Source organism: Suncus etruscus, chromosome 11 (genome assembly GCF_024139225.1).
Source record: "Suncus etruscus isolate mSunEtr1 chromosome 11, mSunEtr1.pri.cur, whole genome shotgun sequence".
Lineage (NCBI taxonomy): Eukaryota > Metazoa > Chordata > Mammalia > Eulipotyphla > Soricidae > Suncus > Suncus etruscus.
In genome coordinates, this window is record NC_064858.1 from 36869197 (window position 1) to 36888426 (window position 19230).

Below are 19230 nucleotides of genomic sequence, written 5' to 3' on the forward strand. Positions count from 1 at the left end.
GTTTTGTTTGTTTGTGGTTTTTTGGGTCACACCCAGTTGCGCTCAGGGCTTATTCCTGGCTCTACACTCAGAAATCGCTCCTGGCAGGCTCGAGAGACCACATGGGATGCCGGGATTTGAACCACCGTCTTTCTGCATGCAAGGCAAATGCCTTATTTCCATGCTATCTCTCTGGCCCCTATACACATGACTTTTTGAAGTTTATCATATATTTAAAAATATAGACGAAGTACACGGAAAGTCAAATGTCCACATTTTGCTATATTTTCTAGCAATTATCTTTAAGCTGTTTCTTTTATGGACAGAATAAGAAAGGCAGTATAATTTTATAATTATTGATAATGGGTGTGTTGATAAATTGGAAAGATTTGGTCTTATTTTCTTTTAGTAGCGTTTACTTTATTCTGCTAGTAAGGATATGATGAATACGGATACTTGAAAGCAGTGCTTCCTAATATGGGGTACGTTGCCCTTAAGTACTTTTGAATTAAAAATAAAAAGGCAAATAGTTTGGGGAAAATGGCAATGACAAGGGACCTTTTAGTGGGATGGGATCCTGGAGTTATACTGTACAATCTCATCATAGTATCTTTGGGAAACTCTATACAGGAGAAACTGGGACATTGATTTTCTCCTTAGTTCACTTCATGAATAACTAAAATGTGCCAGAACTTATACCTATGTCTGTCTAAAGAACTCTCAAACACTTCTGGATTCCAGATAGTTCTTGGGTACAACTTGGCAAGCTCTATGCGTTCAGCTCAATCCAACTCGTTCTCTAAAAGTCGTATGGTCTCCTCCAAAACCCCAAAGGGTATTTTTCTCTTCTGTCAGAGGCTAAACAAGGTCTCAGTGAAGTTATCCCCAGCTGGCAGAAGTAAGACACAGGATGTGGATCAGCAGCTGGCAGAGGGAAACAGGCGCAGAACCCAGGATGTGGATTGACTTATTCCTTTTTTATTTTTCTTTCAAGTACAACATTAAATACTTCAATTCGCTCCCTTCCTTGCTGCCCCTTCATCTGGGGGTGAGGGGTGGGGGGTGAATTCTGTTATTTCCTTCCATCTGTGCTTAGGACTTCCACGTCCACACCTGTGGGGCATAAGATGACCTCATCTGTGAGTTATCTGTCTTCCAGAACAGTTGCCAGATAAAAGTCTAGAACTGGGAAGAATTTCAGCTCCGTATTCCTGAACCGGATCATGGGATGATAACTTGACAAGTCTGGAACCCAGAAAGACACCCCCCCTCCCGCAAAGTGTCACTACCAGACCCGCGTGGGGAAATCAACCAGCCCGGGAGGGATGTGAGTTTCAGCTGTCAAGCAAGAAGAGGTCTCGGAACGCAGAAGCGCAGCTGCACTTCCCCGCACCCCGGGGGGCCCGGGCCCAAAAAGGGACCAGCGCGCGGGGACCCCGGAAAACTCCAGATCACAGGGCACCTCTCAGACAGGCCCCGGCTCGCTTGGCAGGGCCCGGGGGAGGATGGGGGACGCGGCCAGGGCCAGGGCACCGGGCTCCTTTAAATGCTAATGACGCCGATGCCCCACTCGGGAGCCAACTTTCCCCACCCTCTTCCCTCGCCCGCCCTTCCTTCGCGGGCCGGTGCGCCGCCTAGAAAAACTTGTGCGGGGCCATTTTTGGGGCAGTAAGATCCAGCGAGGAGCCCCGGCGCCAGCAGTGCAGCAGCCGGAGAACTCCAGCTGCCTCCCCGCCGCGCGCCCACCCCAGCCCAGGCCTCGAGGTCCGCACCGGCTGCACCCCGAGAGCGAGCCCCCCGGCCACGCCACCACCAGCAGGCTCGCTAACCGCCGACCAACCAACCAACCTCCCAACCGCCACCGAGGTGCCCGAGTGAGAGCCGAGGCGGCGGCATGAGCGAGGCCACCACCACCACCACCATCACCACCACCACCACCACCCTCCCGCAGGCTCCGGCCGAGGCGGCCCCCCAGAACCCCGCGCCCAAGAGCCCGGGAGGCAGCGGCGGCGCGCCCGCGGCTGCCGCGCCCGCTGCTTTGGGCGCTGCAAACCCGGGTTCCGGAGACGCGGCCCCCGCGGCCCCGGGCACCGCGGCCCCCACTTCTGCCGCCCCCGCCGGCGGCGAGGACGCGGAGAAAAAAGTTCTCGGTGAGTCAGTCCGGGGAGGGCTAGGCGGGGTCCGACGCTAGGCGGGAGCCCCAGGGCACTCGGGGTGCCCGGAGTCCCAGGATGGTGTGGAGGAAAACGCGCTGCCGGGGGGTCCCTCTTTCCAGACCCCGGCGGCTCCGGGCGAGCGCGCGCAACGCTGTGCGCTCTCCCACCATGGTGTCTCCCTCCCCGGGTCGGGCCAGCTTTTGGGGTGGGGGTGGAATTGCACGATGGTCACCCCCTGCACGCACAATCGTGCACCCCAGCTCTAGAACCAGGCGGCTGGGAGCCCAGGGATTCAGGGCCGGCGAGCTGGGAGCGCGCACAGCGTGGAGATGGATGTGGATCTTGGGGAGGGCAGACACGTGGGCGCGGACCTGGGGAACCCCGGCCCAGGAGCCTCGCTGGGTCGGTCCCGGGAGGGCACTGGCTTGGGAAGAGGGAGGCCCGCCCGAGGAGGAGACACAGGGGAGAGGCGGCGAGGCCCGGGAGGCTCAGGTGTCTGTCCCAGATGCCCTTCCCACATGGCACGGGAAGGGCGCCATGCTGCCCACGGCCACATGCTGCCTGGGTGGTGTTGCAATCCTGTCCAGGCGCCCGGGTCCTGGGGGCCGCGTGTCCAGCCATGCCCACCGCCTGCGCCCAGGTTTTTCCTCGCCTGCTGCTCGCTTCTTAATACCTGGGCGCCGGGGATACCCAGGGTGCAACCGATTGCGTGCTCTCAGGTGTGGGATCTGTTGTTTGTGCCCAACAACGTTATCTGGGCAAAGTCCTCGGGGATGCGACCTAGGCCGGGGATGGGGTCGTGCGGGAGGGGTGTGTGTGTGTGTTCACATACATTTTTAGAGTTTCTTTCTCCTTAGGTAACACCCCGTGGGAAGCCTTCAGAGCTTGCAGGGCAGGTGGGCGGGAAATCTGCATCGAGGAGAGGGTGTGTGTGTGTGTGTGTGTGTGTGTGTGTGTGTGTGTGTGTGTGTGTGTGTGTGTGTGTGTGTGTGTGTGTGTGTGTGTGCGCGTGCGTGCGCGCGCCCTTTTTTGAGAGGGGAGGGGTGCCACAGCTGGCGGTCTTCAGGACTTACTCCTGGCTCTGCACTCAGGAATCATTCTTGGTGATGTCTGGTGACCAGATTGGATACCGACGTTTGAACCCGAGTCTGTCTCATGTGAGGCAAACTCCATACCTCTTGTACTATTTATTGGTCAGGCCCCTGTGCGTGCCTTGAAGCCAGAGTTAAGAGATGGTGTGTGATGCTCAGAGTAGTAGCGGTTGAGCTTCTTGAGCCTTGCCTGCCCACTGAATTTGGAGGCGATTGAGGAATAATTTGAAGTGAGTAAATAGAATCCACCGTTCCCTCCTTGAGAGGCCAGGTTTTTGTGTTTTCCCAAACTTTTTTGTTTTGTTTTGTTTTGGTCACACCTGGTGGCCCTCAGAAATCGCTCCTGGCTGGCACGGGAACCATATGGGATGCTGGGATTCGAACCACCATCTGCCCTACTGCTGTGCTATCTCTCCGCCCCTTCCCAGAACTCTTAACTTAGTTGGTTCAAGCAGTCTAAGCAATAAAACAGCCATCATGTTGCTACACCACGTGTTGCTTCTGATTAATCAATAATGTGTTGGGATAATGTTGCCAACAGTTATTTTTTTTATTTTTCCTAACTTTTATTATAACATTGTGATTTACCAAGTTGTTCGCAATACAGATGTTTCAACCATTAAATATTCAAGCACCAAATCCCACCACCTGTGCGACCTTCCCTTCACCTGTGTCCCTAATCTCCCACCTATTACCAATACCTGCCTCTGTGGGGGCACAAATTACTTTATATTGCTTGTTAAAACAAAAAGGCAAAGGGAATCAACAAAATTTAGATCAACATAGGTCAATTTGAAATGATGGTTATAACTCAACAGTGTTAGTAAAGTTAGTAAGGACTTAACTTACTTGGACTGTGGCTAGTGCTAGCTGAACCTTCTCTGCTACTGTTTAGGCTCACTGAGTTTGGTAGATTACTATGTAACTTTGCCATCAGATTTCTTGTGATCCTCCTAGGCTGACACTGCTATACAATTTTGAGGTGTCCCAGGGCAGCAAGCTCCAGGATTTACAGATCTGTATCAAATTTGGTGGCTTGAAAGTTTGATAAGGTTAAATCCCAGAGCTAGTTGTTTTTACAAACAGTTCCAGACAAATGTCAAGTTCCGCTTATCCACAGCAGTGTGAAGACAGCAGGCTGTTGTTTTGTTTTGGTGTAAAGGAATCTGCTCTCTGGTTTTATTGTGAAAAACCTTTACCCTTCTGGGGCTAAAGGCAACTTGTGTATTTAAATGAGCACGTATCTCTTTAGATGAAGGGCCCAGATAGAGGGTATTTCCTTTACCACTAACTGCCCAGAAGCTACCCCCATATTCTTGGTGAGACTTCTCCACATTCTGCTCTTTTTTTTTTTTTTTTTTTTGGTTTTTGGGTCACACCCGGCATTGCTCAGGGGTTACTCCTGGCTGTCTGCTCAGAAATAGCTCCTGGCAGGCACGGGGGACCATATGGGACACCGGGATTCGAACCAACCACCTTTGGTCCTAGATCGGCCGTTTGCAAGGCAAACGCCGCTGTGCTATCTCTCCGGGCCCTCACACATTCTGCTCTTAACTGCATCCCTTTGAGTACAGAGCAGCCTTCAGCATGATATTTCAACCCTGTTTGTCTGTCCAGTGTGTTCTGCCATCTCCTTTTCTGTGCCAAGCAAACACATGGCTTCCTGAGAGGTGCCAGACATCTGGCTGACTAAAGTGGAATTTTGTTTTTGGATTCTCCCATTCTAGTTGTCGCAGTCTGTAACTTCATTGTTTAGCTATAGATGAGAGAAAATAATTCCAAAGTTGTAAGCAACATTGCTTCTGAAGAGCAGCAGGGCCAGAAATTGTAGGTAGGTGGGCAAAAAAAATTATTGTATTAAAGGCAAGTTGTGTGAGTGCGTGTAGTGTGGAAACCACTGGAAATATTTTTGGAAGTAAGATTGTAAAAAAAAACTAGACTGCAGAGTGAAAAGGAACAGAAACCAATTTTTATCTTTTGTTGCTGTTGTTGTTTTGGGGCTACACCAAAACAAAGGGATTACTCCTGGCTCTGTACTTGGGAATCACTCATGATGGTGTTGAGGGATGATTGGAGATGCCAGGGATTAAACCTGGGTTGGCTGTATGCAAGGCAAGTGCCCTACCTGCTTTACTAATAGTCATTCCAGCCTCCAGTATCTACTTTTATATTTTCATACTATTACATTATTTAAAAACAATTAGCTTTTGGGCCACACCTGCTCTTACTTAGGACTTGCTTCTGGCTCTACACTCAGTGATCCTGGACTCAGAAGACTTTAGAGGGTGCAGAGCAAACCCAAGTAGGCTACATGCTTGCTTCTACCCCATAGACCATTTGAGTTAAATGAAAGGTAGTATAAAAAGTATATTATTTGAAGCCTCATACTGAAAGCATATAATTTATCAAAAAGGCCTATTCTATGTACATTTGGATATAAAACAGTTTTTTTTCTTTCCTCTGCCCTTACTATTCTCATTAGGATGTCTTCAGACTTGAGACCTTAGTGGGTTCAACTCTTCATTGGAGAGGATTTCCCAGCTGCAAGTGAGAACTACAGTAGATAGAGATCAGTGTAGGAATGGGCTGAAAGGATTGTGGAGGTATAAAGAGGTTTTTTTTTTTTTATTTACAGTTATAAAGTACTACTTTAAGCATATCAGTCCTAGCAAAATTCACAGATTAACCCTCCCCCCCAATAACAAAGCAAGTCTCTAATTACTATTTTAGTTCTTGAATTGCAAAACCTAATCCTTATTGTTTATCTTTGAAAATGATAAACTTTCCCATAGAGAGGCAGCATAGCTTAATGTTAATTGTTACTTTCTCTACTGAACTTTTTTTTTAAGGTACTCTATTGTCAGATTTCCTGTTTCTGAGTCTTAGTAATAGCTTTATGCATTTCCTGAATTTAGTTAAATCTTCCAGAAGAACTCAGTTTGGCATTCACAGTTGATTCAGAGGTATCATCTCAAGTGGCTTGATGGCTGACATAAATCTGGACCTACAGAAGTAAAAGTTTGACTTGATTTTTTTTTTCTCTTAGATTCTTTCTCAAAATCTGGTATTATAGGGAAAAGATCTTGTGTTTTAACAGAAGCTAGGGACAAGGCTCCCATGAAGGAGGGGATGGTTTATAGAGAAAGCCACTGGATTCCCACCAACTATGGAGCATAGGGCAAACAGTATCGATGGGGAGAGGCCTGTTACATCTTGTCTCAGGGTTGGTGATCATGGAATGGATTGAGACAGCATCAGGACTGTTACTACTCTAGACTCCTGATAAGCCCCATGGCAACTACATAAATTACTTTGTCTTTGTAGATTAGTGTTATCAGGAAGCTGCTGTTCTCTCAGGAAAGTTTGCCTAATATTTAAGGGCTGCGAAAATGTGGTGTCATTAGTATTCATTTATCTTTTATTTACCTATCTTCATTCTCTAAGGGCAACCCCTCTTTTGTACTTAAAATTTTCATCTTAAAGAGCATTTGTTTTTGTTTCTTAAGTAATTTTCTCAGTGATTGCAAAATTGCATAGACTTGGGACCACTCAGCTTTCTAATAACACCTGAAAAGTTCTGCCAAGTACAAGGAATACTTGTCTTCTGAAATGTGTTTCATAGATTGCTCTCTTTTACTTATCTTTGTCTAATATATTTTGGGATTGTAGTCCAGAGGAATAGAAGGGGGCAAGCTGCTTGCCTTGCTCCTGGCTGACCCTGGTTTGTTCCTTGGCATTGCATAGTTTCCCGAGTATGCCAGGAGTGATCTCTGAGCAAACAGCCAGGAGTAAAACCCAAGCACCACTGGGTGTGGTACTGAATATTCTGAATGTGTGTGTGTGTGTATTTACCTTTGTTGGTTTCTTCTGGTATGTTTAGGTTTTCTGTAATGATATCAAGACTTGAGTTATATGAACTTTATTTCTTTGTAGATCAGATGCTAATTTATTTGCTTACTCCTGTTTTAGCCACCAAAGTCCTTGGCACTGTCAAATGGTTCAACGTCAGAAATGGATATGGATTTATAAATCGGTATGTGTCTTTCTGCCTGTTATATATACACCTATTCAGATTGTGATTTCTGCAGTTCTAAATCTTTTCCCAAACTTTATGGATGACTTTAAAAGTGTCTTATTTTTAAGCTACTCGTCAGTAAATTTTAACCCAGACTGAGAAGTCATTTTCTTTCAAAAAAAAAGCTAGTCATTAGAGGACAAAAAGGGAGGTGGGAAGAGAAGACAGAAAGGAGGGAGGGCCAAGAGGTAGCTGAGCTGAGATCCATCATTTTAGAGCAGCAGAAAGGGGTGGGGGGGTCTTCCACGGGTTTGGCAACTTCCCTGAGGTCACCCAGCTAGTGAGTAATGGAACTGGATCTGTACCAGAGTCTGGTCCAAGTCCTGTTTAGAAACCTCAGTGTTTTCTTAGCTTCTACCCATATAGGAGTGAGAACTCAGGCACAGGCTGTGGGGAGTGTTAGATGTTTTTACATGATATCATTATTTTCTTTACCCTCCTACTTCTCTTCCCTCCCCACTCAAAAAAAATAAAAATAAAAGTTCCTCCAATTGCTTTAGTGTGTGTTTGTGTGTGTGGTGTGTTAGGGCAGGATGCTGGAAGAGGCAATGTTTTAAGTTTCAGTGTAAGGAGAGCCCAGTTCACAGCTGTGCCCTGTCCTTTTAACTGTCTTGCTTTACTTTCCCTGGGACAGAAGTCTGGGGCTCTGATTACAAAACACATGACTTAGAAAGAAATGACAGGAAAGTACTGGTTCTGTCTGTTGAACCCGGACACCGGTGGAATGTGACTAGGAAAGTAGGTGTCTCATAGGCTTGGGCATTATTTCCCATTGATTCTAGACCTGGAGTTAAGTTGAGACAGGGAATACGCAAGATTTATGTTACTTCTTGGGGTTGTGGGATCGGACATCTGTTCTTTTGTTTCCCCACATATCTCACACCTTTAATTACAACTTTTCCTCTCCCAACAGAAATGACACCAAAGAAGATGTATTTGTGCATCAGGTAAGAAAGAGCTCAAGTGTGTTCCATTCGCTGTGTGAGAGGCTGTCAGAATCTGCTGCTGTTTCTCTAGCAGAGTGAAATCCTGTCAGTTCTTCTCTGCACTCTTTTTGTGATTCTCTTTTGGCAAGAGAATGCAGTTGCATATTTTAAGATTGAAAGATAAAACTTTTATGTCTAAACAGTGGGGGGGGGGGCACACCCACTGAGGCTCAGGGCTTATTGCTGCCTCTGTGCAGGAGTGTGATTCACTCTTGTTGGGGCTTAGAGGACAATGTGGGGTGCTCGGATCAAGCCCAGGTTGGTGGCTTGCGAAGCCCTGCCTGCTGCTGGGCCCAGGTTTTTTAGTTTGTTTGTAGCAGTGGAATGGATATTCATTTTGACTATTTTCTAATTTTTAAAGCCATCATCTACACACACACACACACACACACACACACACACACACACACACACACACACACACACACACACACACACACACAAATTCCAAACTTCTGTTAGCACCCTGTTCTCCAGGTTTTTTAGTTTGTTTGTAGCAGTGGAATGGATATTCATTTTGACTATTTTCTAATTTTTAAAGCCCTCATCTACACACACACACACACACACACACACACACACACACACACACACACACACACACACACACACACACACACACACACAAATTCCAAACTTCTGTTAGCACCCTGTTCTCCAGACTTTGTGCCTCAATCCCTGTTTAGCAGAAGCCTTTGTCTTGATTTTGGTTAACACACACACAAACACACACACAAATTCCAAACTTCTGTTAGCACCCTGTTCTCCAGACTTTGTGCCTGTTTAGCAGAAGCCTTTGTCTTGATTTTGGTTAAAACTCTTACTATTCAATGCAGCTCAGACTAAAAACCCAGAGAAGCAGGTGGTTAGAGAAAATTTCCCAATTCCCCAATTCCCAGGATAGTCCTCATTTCTATTCCAAAGAGGCACCATCAGCACGTGCTCTTGTCACACCCCCACCTCCCCGGGAATGTGGAAGAGCTGGTCAAAAATGGGAGAGAAGGTGTGGGTGCCTCTGCTTTTGGGTCTCAAGTTTTCTTACCTTTCTAGCCAGGATGTGGCTTGGCTTACATTGGGTTCCAATATAATAAGTTCAGGTAGACACTGAACTTATTTTTCCAGATAGGTGTAAAGGAACTACCTTTATTGTTCTTTTCTTTTTGTTTCATATTCAGTTTTTTTTTGTCTCAGAAATGAGCCTTGGTGAGGGAAGCTCTGAAGGTACCAAGAACAGCTTGTGCAGCTGTAGGGCTCATTCAGACCTAGTTTTTTTGTTCCCTACTTCTAAGAGGTTGTGTATGTGTGTATGTGTGTGTGTTTGTATTTGTATGTTTGCATGCATATATGTATCCTGCTTTGGTTAGAGAACCAAAGCAAGCTGTGGTTTCTGCCAGGTTTCTTTGCGAGTCCAAACATTTTTCAACTACAGCAAAATAATTTGGGAAGGTTATTATTTTGCTCAGATATGGTGGCTCTTAAAAATCGTAACAGAGTGAAAGGAAGTGTGTAGTTTCTAGTACCTGCCCCTCATTAACCCTCTGGGGGCATAGGGCTCTGTGTGTGGTGACAGAGCTAGTGTTTCCATCCTGGTGGTCAGCATCCTAGCCTGTGAGTGTGTGACCTGGTTCCAGCCCCAGGAGGTTGCCTGGTGAGTCACCTTGCTGTGTTGAGGCCTGCCCCGTTCAGCAGGAAAAAAGGGAGCGAGCCTGCAGGGAGGGGCTGTTTCTGGAAGGGCTGACTGTTTGAGCTGAGCTGCGTGCGCACATATCCTGTCCCAGGCTGCCTTTTTTTTCCTCTCTGTGGGTGGGGTCTCTGCCCAATTGGCTTATTATTTTTCCCTCCCTCCCACTCAGAGTAAGGGAAGGGCTGGATTGCACATGCCTAATCGCTTTATAAAATAAGGTTGACCTAGTTCCATAGAAACTCAGAGCCCCTTTAACCATTTAGAGATACCAGCTCCAGAAAAGAAAGAGACGTTTGCAGGAATTACTTTCTTCCTTTCATGGATGCAGAAAGAAAGGTCTCTGCATAAAGCTGGGAATGTGGGCCTAGAGGGTCGGTGTTTTAAGGCAGGGGCAGCATTTTCATGGATATGTTCATGGATTCTCACTAGGGGGTGATTGGAGGGACAGGATTCAGCACCAAGACGTTTGTTTTCCTACCAGTTTCCTCATCTCTGCTGGCATGGAGTTCAGTTGGGATAGGGAATAATGAATAAGATTTATGTTGTGTTTTGAGACTTTGGGTTCATTATCAGACATCTGTGATGTGTGTTTTTGTTATCAGCTACCCTTTTTTAATTATTAGTCACCCTCATTTTCCTCATCCATAAAGATGGGGGAGTAAGGGAGAGTAGTGTTTTATTAGTGATGTTTTTATTCCTAAAATAATTTTGTATATTTTTTTGAAGGGTTACTCATGTGGTGCTCAAGGATCTATAATGGTGTTGAGAATTATGTTAAGTTTGACTGCATGTAAGACAAGTGCCTAGGGGGTGGAGGGCTAGTACAGTGGGTAGGATACTTGCCTTTCACACAGCAGACCTAGGTTCTATCCCCACTATCCCATATTGTCCCCACCTCCCACTAGGAGTGATTCCTAAGCTTGGAATCAGTACTCCTGGTGTGGTCCTAATACAAAAAAGATCAAATGCCTTACCCCCTACCTATATTATTTCTCCAATCCAATTTTGCATGTTCTGATAGGAACTTTTTCTCCCCTAAACATTCCTCAGCATTTTGACATAGTTCCAACTTTCTGGAGGTGAATGATGTTTCTTATTCACAGAAATGGTCTGTAAGACTCCATGAAGGTAGGGTGTGTGTGTGTGTGTGATTTTTCTTATTCACAGAAATGGTCTGTAAGATTCCATGAAGGTAGGGAGGGTGTGTGTGTGTGTGTGTGTGTGTGTGTGTGTGTGTGTCCCATTAGCATTCTTTTACTGTTTTGGAAATCCAGAGTATCAAGAAAGGGACAATTAAAAATTAATATAAGCTGAATAGTTGTATTCTTACAACTAGTCAACTTGAAAGTGTTGAAATCATGGGGCCGGAGAGATAGCATGGAGGTAGGGTGTTTGCCTTGCATGTAGAGTCGGTGGTTCGAATCCCAGCATCCCCTATAGTCCCCTATAGAGCCTGCCAGGAGTGATTTCTGAGCTTAGAGCCAGGAGTAACCCCTGAACGCAGCCAAGTGTGATCCAAACCCCCCTCTCCCCCCAAAGTGTTGAAATCAGCAGCCAACAATAACATGTGCTTCTTTTGGAATTTTCTCTTTTCCAAATAGACTGCCATCAAGAAGAATAACCCACGGAAATATCTGCGCAGTGTAGGAGATGGAGAAACAGTAGAGTTTGATGTGGTTGAAGGAGAGAAGGTGAGAAAGTAATTGTGGTTGGGTACACTTGCATATGTATAGTAAGTGGTGTCTCAGCACCTTATGAGCTAAGGTTGCTTTGAATTGTTGTATGACAGGAAAAGGAAATTTAGGAAGAAATTTTTCTTACTATTTTTTTTAATACTTTAAGGACCATGGTTACAAACATGTTGTAATTAAGTTTCATCCATAAAATGCACACCCCTTTCACCAGTGCAACTTTCCCACTACCAGTGTCCCCCATTTTCCTCTTCCCCTGTCTCTTGCCTGTCTTTGAGACAGGCATTGTATTTCTCTCTTTATCGTTGTCATGGTAGCTGTCAGTGTAATTCTTTTTCTAGTTGTGCTTACCACTCTTTGTAGTAAGCTTCATATCATGGGCTGGTTCTTTTGGCCCTCATCTTTGTTGTCTCTGGGTATTATTACTATACTATCTTTTATTTTTTTTAAATCCCACAGATGATTGAGACTATTCTATGTTTATCTCTCTCTCTCTGACTTATTTCACTAGCATAATAGTCTCCATGTCTATCCACGCATAGGCAAATTTTATGACTTTATTTTTTCCTAATAGTTGGATAGTATTCCATTGTGTAGATATGCTACAGATTCTTTAGTCACTCATCTGTTATTGAGCATCTGGATTGTTTCTAGGTTTGGCTATTGTAAATAGCACTGCAATAAATATAAAAGTGAAGAGGACGTTATTGTATTGTGTTTCTATGGTCCTAGGGTACATCCCTTGGAGTGGTATTGCTGGATCATTGGGAGCTCAATTTTTTTTTTTAAAGAATATCCATATTGTTTTTGAAAAAAAGTTGGACTAAGTGGCCTTCCCACCAGCAGAGCACAAAAGTTCCTTTCTCCCCATATCCATGCCAGCAGTGATTGCTCTTGTTCTTTGTGATGTGTGCTAGTCTCTGTGGCATGTGATGATATCTCATTGTTGTTTTGATTTGCATCTCCCTGATTATTAGTGATGTGGAACAATTTTTCATAACTATCATTGTCAACTGTTTTTATATTTAAGACATTATCAATTTCTCAAGTAATACATGATGAATACTAGAATGGGAAAAGCTAATTTCTCATTATTATAAAGTGACATGATATATATTAGTTCGAAAGGTATACTCAGTGTGGATGAAAATATAAGCCCTCCTTTGGGACAAAATTCTTAATTTTATCATATAGCTTTCAAACTGTGATTCTGTAAGCATTTCACAAGTAATACACCATAAAGAATATGTTCATCTCTGTCAAATAAGATTTTGAAGCCAGAGAGATACCTTGCCTTGCATGTATTGGATTAATTCCTAATACCCCATATTGTCCCCCGAGGACCACCAGGTCCTGAGTACAGAGTAAGGTCTGAACCTCGTTGAGTATGGCCCAGAAGCAAAACAAAATAACAGCAACAACAACAACAAACAAAAGTAAAAGAGGATTCCATTGAATCTAATCCATGTTGCTTTTGTTTTTGGTGGGTATTTAAAATTAATGCATCTTTAGAAGTTTACATATCAGCTTTGTGCAGATGAATACAACTCAGGCAGCTCATAGAACATGGTGAAATGTTATATACAGAATATTTTCATGCTGTTTAATATTGCATTCCAATATTACTAATGGTGTGTCTGCTTTTTTTTTTAATTAAATGTCTGTTAAACATAGAATAAGCATAAAAACTTATTTAAAACTCATGATCCTGATAATTTCTGGGTATGGCCCTACAACCAAGTTAAACAAACAAAAACCCATACATGATGCCACTTCCATCACAGTCATTTTATTAACTGACTCAATAAATGGCTGTTTTATATTCAAGCATGCTCTCCTCCACAGACATAAGTACTGTTGTATAGACCACATTTTTAGCAGCACTCAACAAATAGTAAACACACAGTGGTATTGAAAGAAAAATACTCTTTTGCCTAAAGAAATTTAAATGATTTTTTTAAAACCAATCCAATAATAGGGAATCTTATAATGTTCAGAAGAGTTAGTTGCAAATCATGCATGAGCAAATGCTAGCCTGCAATGAGCACTAAGATCCCACCCATGAACAGCCCACAGAATTGGTTTACCAAGTTAAGTTGATATCTGTAACTCGGTAGATCTTGAATTTAGGCAAATTGAGGTCTTGTGTGAAGTATCCTCGTTTTGCTCTCCTTGCTTTGAATCTTTTCTGCCTTTGAAGCATTTGTCTTATCACTCCATTCATATGAGAGGATGCTATGGCTTTGTTTTTGGAACAATAGGATTAAAGAAGATCAGTTGACAAAGGCTGTGTATTCACTAAATCAAGAAGCTTTCTTCCTGTTGTGTGAAGATTGGGGGTGTTTAACTTTCAGAAAATCAATGCTGAACAAAGCTGTGAGCTCCTGTGAGTAGGGGCTCTCTTGGTCACTCTGACAGTAATGTTGGTTTCAGCATTTCCCAGGAAGGTCACAGCATCTCAGTTCTTTTCCAGTGAAGACTCTTCCTCTTGGTCTAGCATTGCTTCTAGTACAGTTGGATAATATTTACCAGTTGATGTCCTTTAAAGAGGTACGCAGTGCCCTTGAACTTCCTCATGTCACTACACAGGAAGGCTTTGTTTAAGTTGTGTGAGCAGAGAGTCTGTCTTCATTTCATTCGAGACATCAAACACATTCTCTCCTTATTAAAATTCGGGTGTGTTTTTGAAGTCAAGATCCAGATTGTTAATGATTCTGCCAGTCCCTTATACTCTGGCTGTCGTAAGGTTATTGCAAGAGATCAGTGTTGCGTCTTACTCATTTTGAGATCTTACTTTCCTAGGGTGCAGAGGCAGCCAATGTGACTGGCCCGGATGGAGTTCCTGTAGAAGGGAGTCGTTATGCTGCTGATCGGCGCCGCTACAGACGTGGCTACTATGGCAGACGCCGTGGACCACCCCGAAATGTACGTTTTCTCTTACTAACAAGCCATTGAAACCATTTCCAACTGTAACATGCAGTGTCCATATGAGGAACAGATAAATGCTCTCTCTTTTTCTGAAGGAACAAAGTAATTTTTATTTGTGCATTGGAGGTAGATCACTGGTGCCTAGAATTAATCCACAGCCATTGGCCTTCACTGAAAACAGATGATTCAGCAATTATATTGGTTTGGATGTTTGTAAGAGAGGAGGAACATTTTATCTTCTTGCCACAGGGTCAGTTAAAGTAGGCAGTGCCAGCCTTATCCAAAGGCTTTTCTCTTTGTGTGGCTCTTTCTGTTTTCTGGCCAGAACCTATATGTGTTGTATTTGCTGGCACAGGAGATTGGGTTTTCTGTGATCTGCCTTGAAACCTGTTGTACATGTTTCAGTGCTGGTACTGTTGACCTCAAAATCACTTTCAGGTTGACAAGACGGAAGTTGAATAGTTTGAATATCAGCAGCAAACAGTGTTGACCACAGCAGTATAAAATAATTTGCCTCTATGTACATTGCTGTTTGCATAACATTTCTCCATTATTTCAAAGTAAAGCGGTAGTGAGTAATTTTTATGATTTTTCGTTCTTTACACTGATTCTAGTCTAGGGAAGGACTTTACAACCAAATATGACTGGAACTTTCTTAGATCTTAAATCCTCATGTAAATCCCATTCACTGGTGAAGTTATGGTCTATTAAATTTGAAGAAACTTTTGAGTTACCTACAATAAGAATTTACGTTATCTATGTTATCTGTATTTATCTGTGACAGCATAGATAAAACTCAATGTACTTTGTTGAGTACAGGATTGGTAGCTAGGTATATCATCCAGGGAAAACTTGTTAAAAAACATGAACAACAAAAAACCTCACTTGAGGGCCCGGAGAGATAGCACAGTGGCGTTTGCTTGCAAGCAGCCGATCCAGGACAGAAGGTGGTTCAAATCCCGGTGTCCCATATGGTCCCCCGTGCCTGCCAGGAGCTATTTCTGAGCAGACAGCCAGGAGTAACCCCTGAGCATTGCCGGGTGGGGTGTGGCCCAAAAACAAAAAAACAAAACAAAACAAAACATCACCTGGGGCCGGGTAGGTGGCACTGGAGGTAAGGTGTCTGCCTTGCAAGCGCTAGCCAAGGAAGGACCGCAGTTCGATCCCCCGGCGTCCCATATGGTCCCCCCAAGCCAGGGGCGATTTCTGAGCACATAGCCAGGAGTAACCCCTGAGCGTCAAACGGGTGTGGCCCAAAAACCAAAAAAAAAAAAACATCACCTGAGAAAATATTTGCAAATTGAGGATGAATTAACTTTTTGTTTCATAGCTTTATATTCTTCTGCTTATTTAATTTTTTTTTTTCTTCATTCTGATGTCTTCATACCCTGCCCAAGTTGATCATCAGGCTCCTTACAATGCCTTTTCTGGCTTTATATTGTACTTAATCAGGTTTTGCTTATCCTTTTTGTTGTCTAATATTAAACTGCAGGAGTGAGGGTATGATTGAGTTCTAACCTTGGACACAGCATGTTAACTCAAGTGCATCCAATTCACAGTCTTAGTTGTGATTAATTTGGTTCCTGGATTAATTCAGAAATAGATGTGGTAGAAAGTCTTTAGTGGAAAACAACAACCACCAAAAAAAGACTTCTCAGCTATAAGTTCTATAAGTCCATGCATCTGAAAGATGCTAAGGGAAAAGAACTGTAAAAGTATACATAGATGGGGCCCGGAGAGACAGCACAGCGGCGTTTGCCTTGCAAGCAGCCGATCCAGGACCAAAGGTGTGGTTGGTTCGAATCCCGATGTCCCATGTGGTCCCCCGTGCCTGCCAGGAGCTATTTCTGAGCAGACAGCCAGGAGTAACCCCTGAGCACTGCTGGGTGTGACCCAAAAACCAAAAAAAAAAAAAAAAAAAAAAGTATACATAGATGAAGGTTTTTTTTTTTTCTGCTTTGATGTTTTTGAAGTCCTGACATGTACTGAGTATCAGCATGTTTAGTTAATAATGGTATATTTAGCCATTATTTGTATTTTGTGAAGCTCTGTACTATTTAACTATATTTAAAAATACAGGAAAACTTTAGAAAAAAGATAAAAGTAAATCTCTTGGTTAATATCCTGGTGATCATATTTATATGCGAATATGTTGCTGCATAATTGAGTATATAGAAAGCTTTATAAAGGTTGGAATTTTTTCTGAAATTAAACTTATTGAGCCTATATGTGGCTAGAATTTTTTCCTCATTCTCTAAGAATTTAGTTAACTTGTGGGGTTGCTCTAAATTTTAAATATCTTCACCCTTAAAAGAAATGGTCATTATTTGTGTTTGATCTATTATTTAAAAAGATTATAGTTATTTGCTTTAGACAACCTTTGGTATTTGCATAACCCCCCTTAGGAAGTAAGATTCAAAATCAAAGTTCTTTCAGAATATTTTTGGCTGTTTATATATTTTATATAAAAGATTAGTATTTCGTACTGTACTTTAAGTATAGGAGAAAATATAAAATGAGTGGATAAAGTCTCATTGTCAACATAGTGAATAGAATTAGAAGTTGCCTGTATCAGAACTTTCTGAGAAACTATAACCATATGTTTATTCCTAAAGATATTTTTTTTTTGGTTTTTGGGCCACACCCGTTTGACGCTCAGGGATTACTCCTGGCTATGCGCTCAGAAATCGCCCCTGGCTTGGGGGGACCATATGGGACACCGGGGGATCGAACCGCGGTCCGTCCTACGCTAGCGCTTGCAAGGCAGACACCTTACCTTTAGCGCCACCTTCCCGGCCCCTCCTAAAGATATTTAATGAGAGATAAGGCCAGAGAGATAATACAGTCTATAAGGTGCTTATCTTGCATGTAACTAAACCAGGCTCAATACCCAGCATGCCATATGGTCTCCTAAGCTTGCCAGGAGTGATCCTGAGCACAGAGCTAAGAGTAAATCTTGTGGACTACCAGGTGTGGCCTCAAAAACAAGACCAAACAAACCGAAAAAGATATTAAGAGATTCATGTCAGTGATTTAAATTATTTTATTGTTTGGATCCATTTATAGACTTCAATATTATTGATGATTCTAGAGTTATGTTTGTATATATTATTGTTATTGTATTATACATTTTAAGACATAATTTAAACTCATTACTTGTAAAAATAGCACTTTTTATGATAACTTATTGAAAAAATATTGAGCCTGAAGAGTGGTGTTCCTTTACAGTTTTCAAATCTCTGATGTCTTGGTTTAAACAAAGATTACTGAATTCTCTCCTGAGCTCAGTCTGCTGAGAGACTGCACCTCTATGTAGGTTGTAGGGTATCCCATATACACTTCTGGGGAAAAGATGGGAAAAGGAAAAATAGCTTCCTAATAGCCTTTTAAGTATAGCTTGATCTCAGTCCACCCCCTGGAAGAATTTAGAGACTTGGTCCGCACTCTGAGAACTGTAGGAAGTTAACCACCTAGGACAAATGTGGGTGGGGGGACACAAACAAGGTCTTTCCCCTTAGCTTTGCCCAGGTACTGCCTCAATGGACAGTAAATGTTGGGAGATGCACACTTATTTGGTGGAGCTAAATATGAAACTTGCTGGTGCTCTTTTGGGTGATTGGTCAACTAATTTTCATCAGTTGTAATCAGATGGCTGTTAAATTCATTAGTTGGATTATTGCTCTTGCTTTCTGCTGCTTGGTATTTTATCTGCACAGATTTACTCAAACCCTGATGTAGTTTATCCCAGACCATCACAGGACAGTCTGGGGTAAACACATTGTGAGGTTCTCCCTTTGCGGGGAAGTTTTGGTTTTTCCTACTGGTGATTCTCATCCTAAATGGTATTCTTTGGTTCTTTTCCTTGCTGCAACTTTTCCTGAATCTCTGTTTCTTTGCTTCGCTAGTACGCTGGGGAGGAGGAGGAGGAAGGGAGCGGCAGCAGTGAAGGATTTGACCCCCCTGCCACTGACGGGCAGTTCTCTGGGGCCCGGAGTCAGCTGCGCCACCCCCAGTATCGCCCTCAGTACCGGCAGAGGCGGTTCCCGCCTTACCACGTGGGACAGACCTTGGACCGCCGCTCCCGGGTCTTTCCCCATCCCAACAGAATGCAGGTAAAATGGCATTGGGGACTCCTTCACAGTCCTCACCCCTCCATCCTTCTTCTGCCTCCTCTTCTTCCTCCTCCTCAAATACCAGTTGCCTCGCTTGTGGTCTCCTGATGCCACCAAAGCCCAGGCGAGACTGTAGATCTGGCTTTTGCAAAGCAGTCTTTCCAATGATGTGCCCAAGATTCTGGCCTTATGAGCCAGGCTGACTTCTGATGTCCCTGCTAGGGAGGAGCCAGTATCTAGCTTGTTTTAGAAGGAAGTCTTTGAGTAGAGACACTGCTACTAGACTGAAGTTGGGCTTTGATGGATTTGCATCTTGTATCTGCTGCTTAATTAACCTATTACCTAGGGCTCTTGAAGGGACCACTTTGGAGACACTGACTTGAGCATCTATTAAGTGTGTGTGTGTGTGAGGGGGAGGTGGTCATAGGGTGCCTCCAATACAAGTGATATGCTGTAGGACAAGGTCTCAGGATATTCTCTCTAAAGTCTTAACTTTAGAGGAGATGGCATCTTCTAGAGATAATTGAT

The 19230-nt window shown here is 43.7% G+C and overlaps 1 protein-coding gene across 2 annotated transcripts in view; it reads left to right on the forward strand.

The window, feature by feature from the left end:
- The first annotated feature begins 1634 nt into the window (after positions 1-1634).
- Positions 1635-19230, forward strand: part of YBX3 (Y-box binding protein 3) — a 29235-nt gene continuing 11639 nt past the window's right edge. Inside the window, exons 1-6 of one of the 2 annotated variants that reach the window (XM_049783324.1) lie at positions 1635-2129; positions 7196-7259; positions 8215-8248; positions 11573-11662; positions 14465-14587; positions 18496-18702. In XM_049783324.1, coding sequence (XP_049639281.1) covers positions 1874-2129; positions 7196-7259; positions 8215-8248; positions 11573-11662; positions 14465-14587; positions 18496-18702 — 774 coding nt within the window. In that variant the 5' untranslated portion in view covers positions 1635-1873. The remainder of the gene's footprint in view (positions 2130-7195; positions 7260-8214; positions 8249-11572; positions 11663-14464; positions 14588-18495; positions 18703-19230) is intronic. The other variant, XM_049783325.1, reaches the window with a different exon arrangement.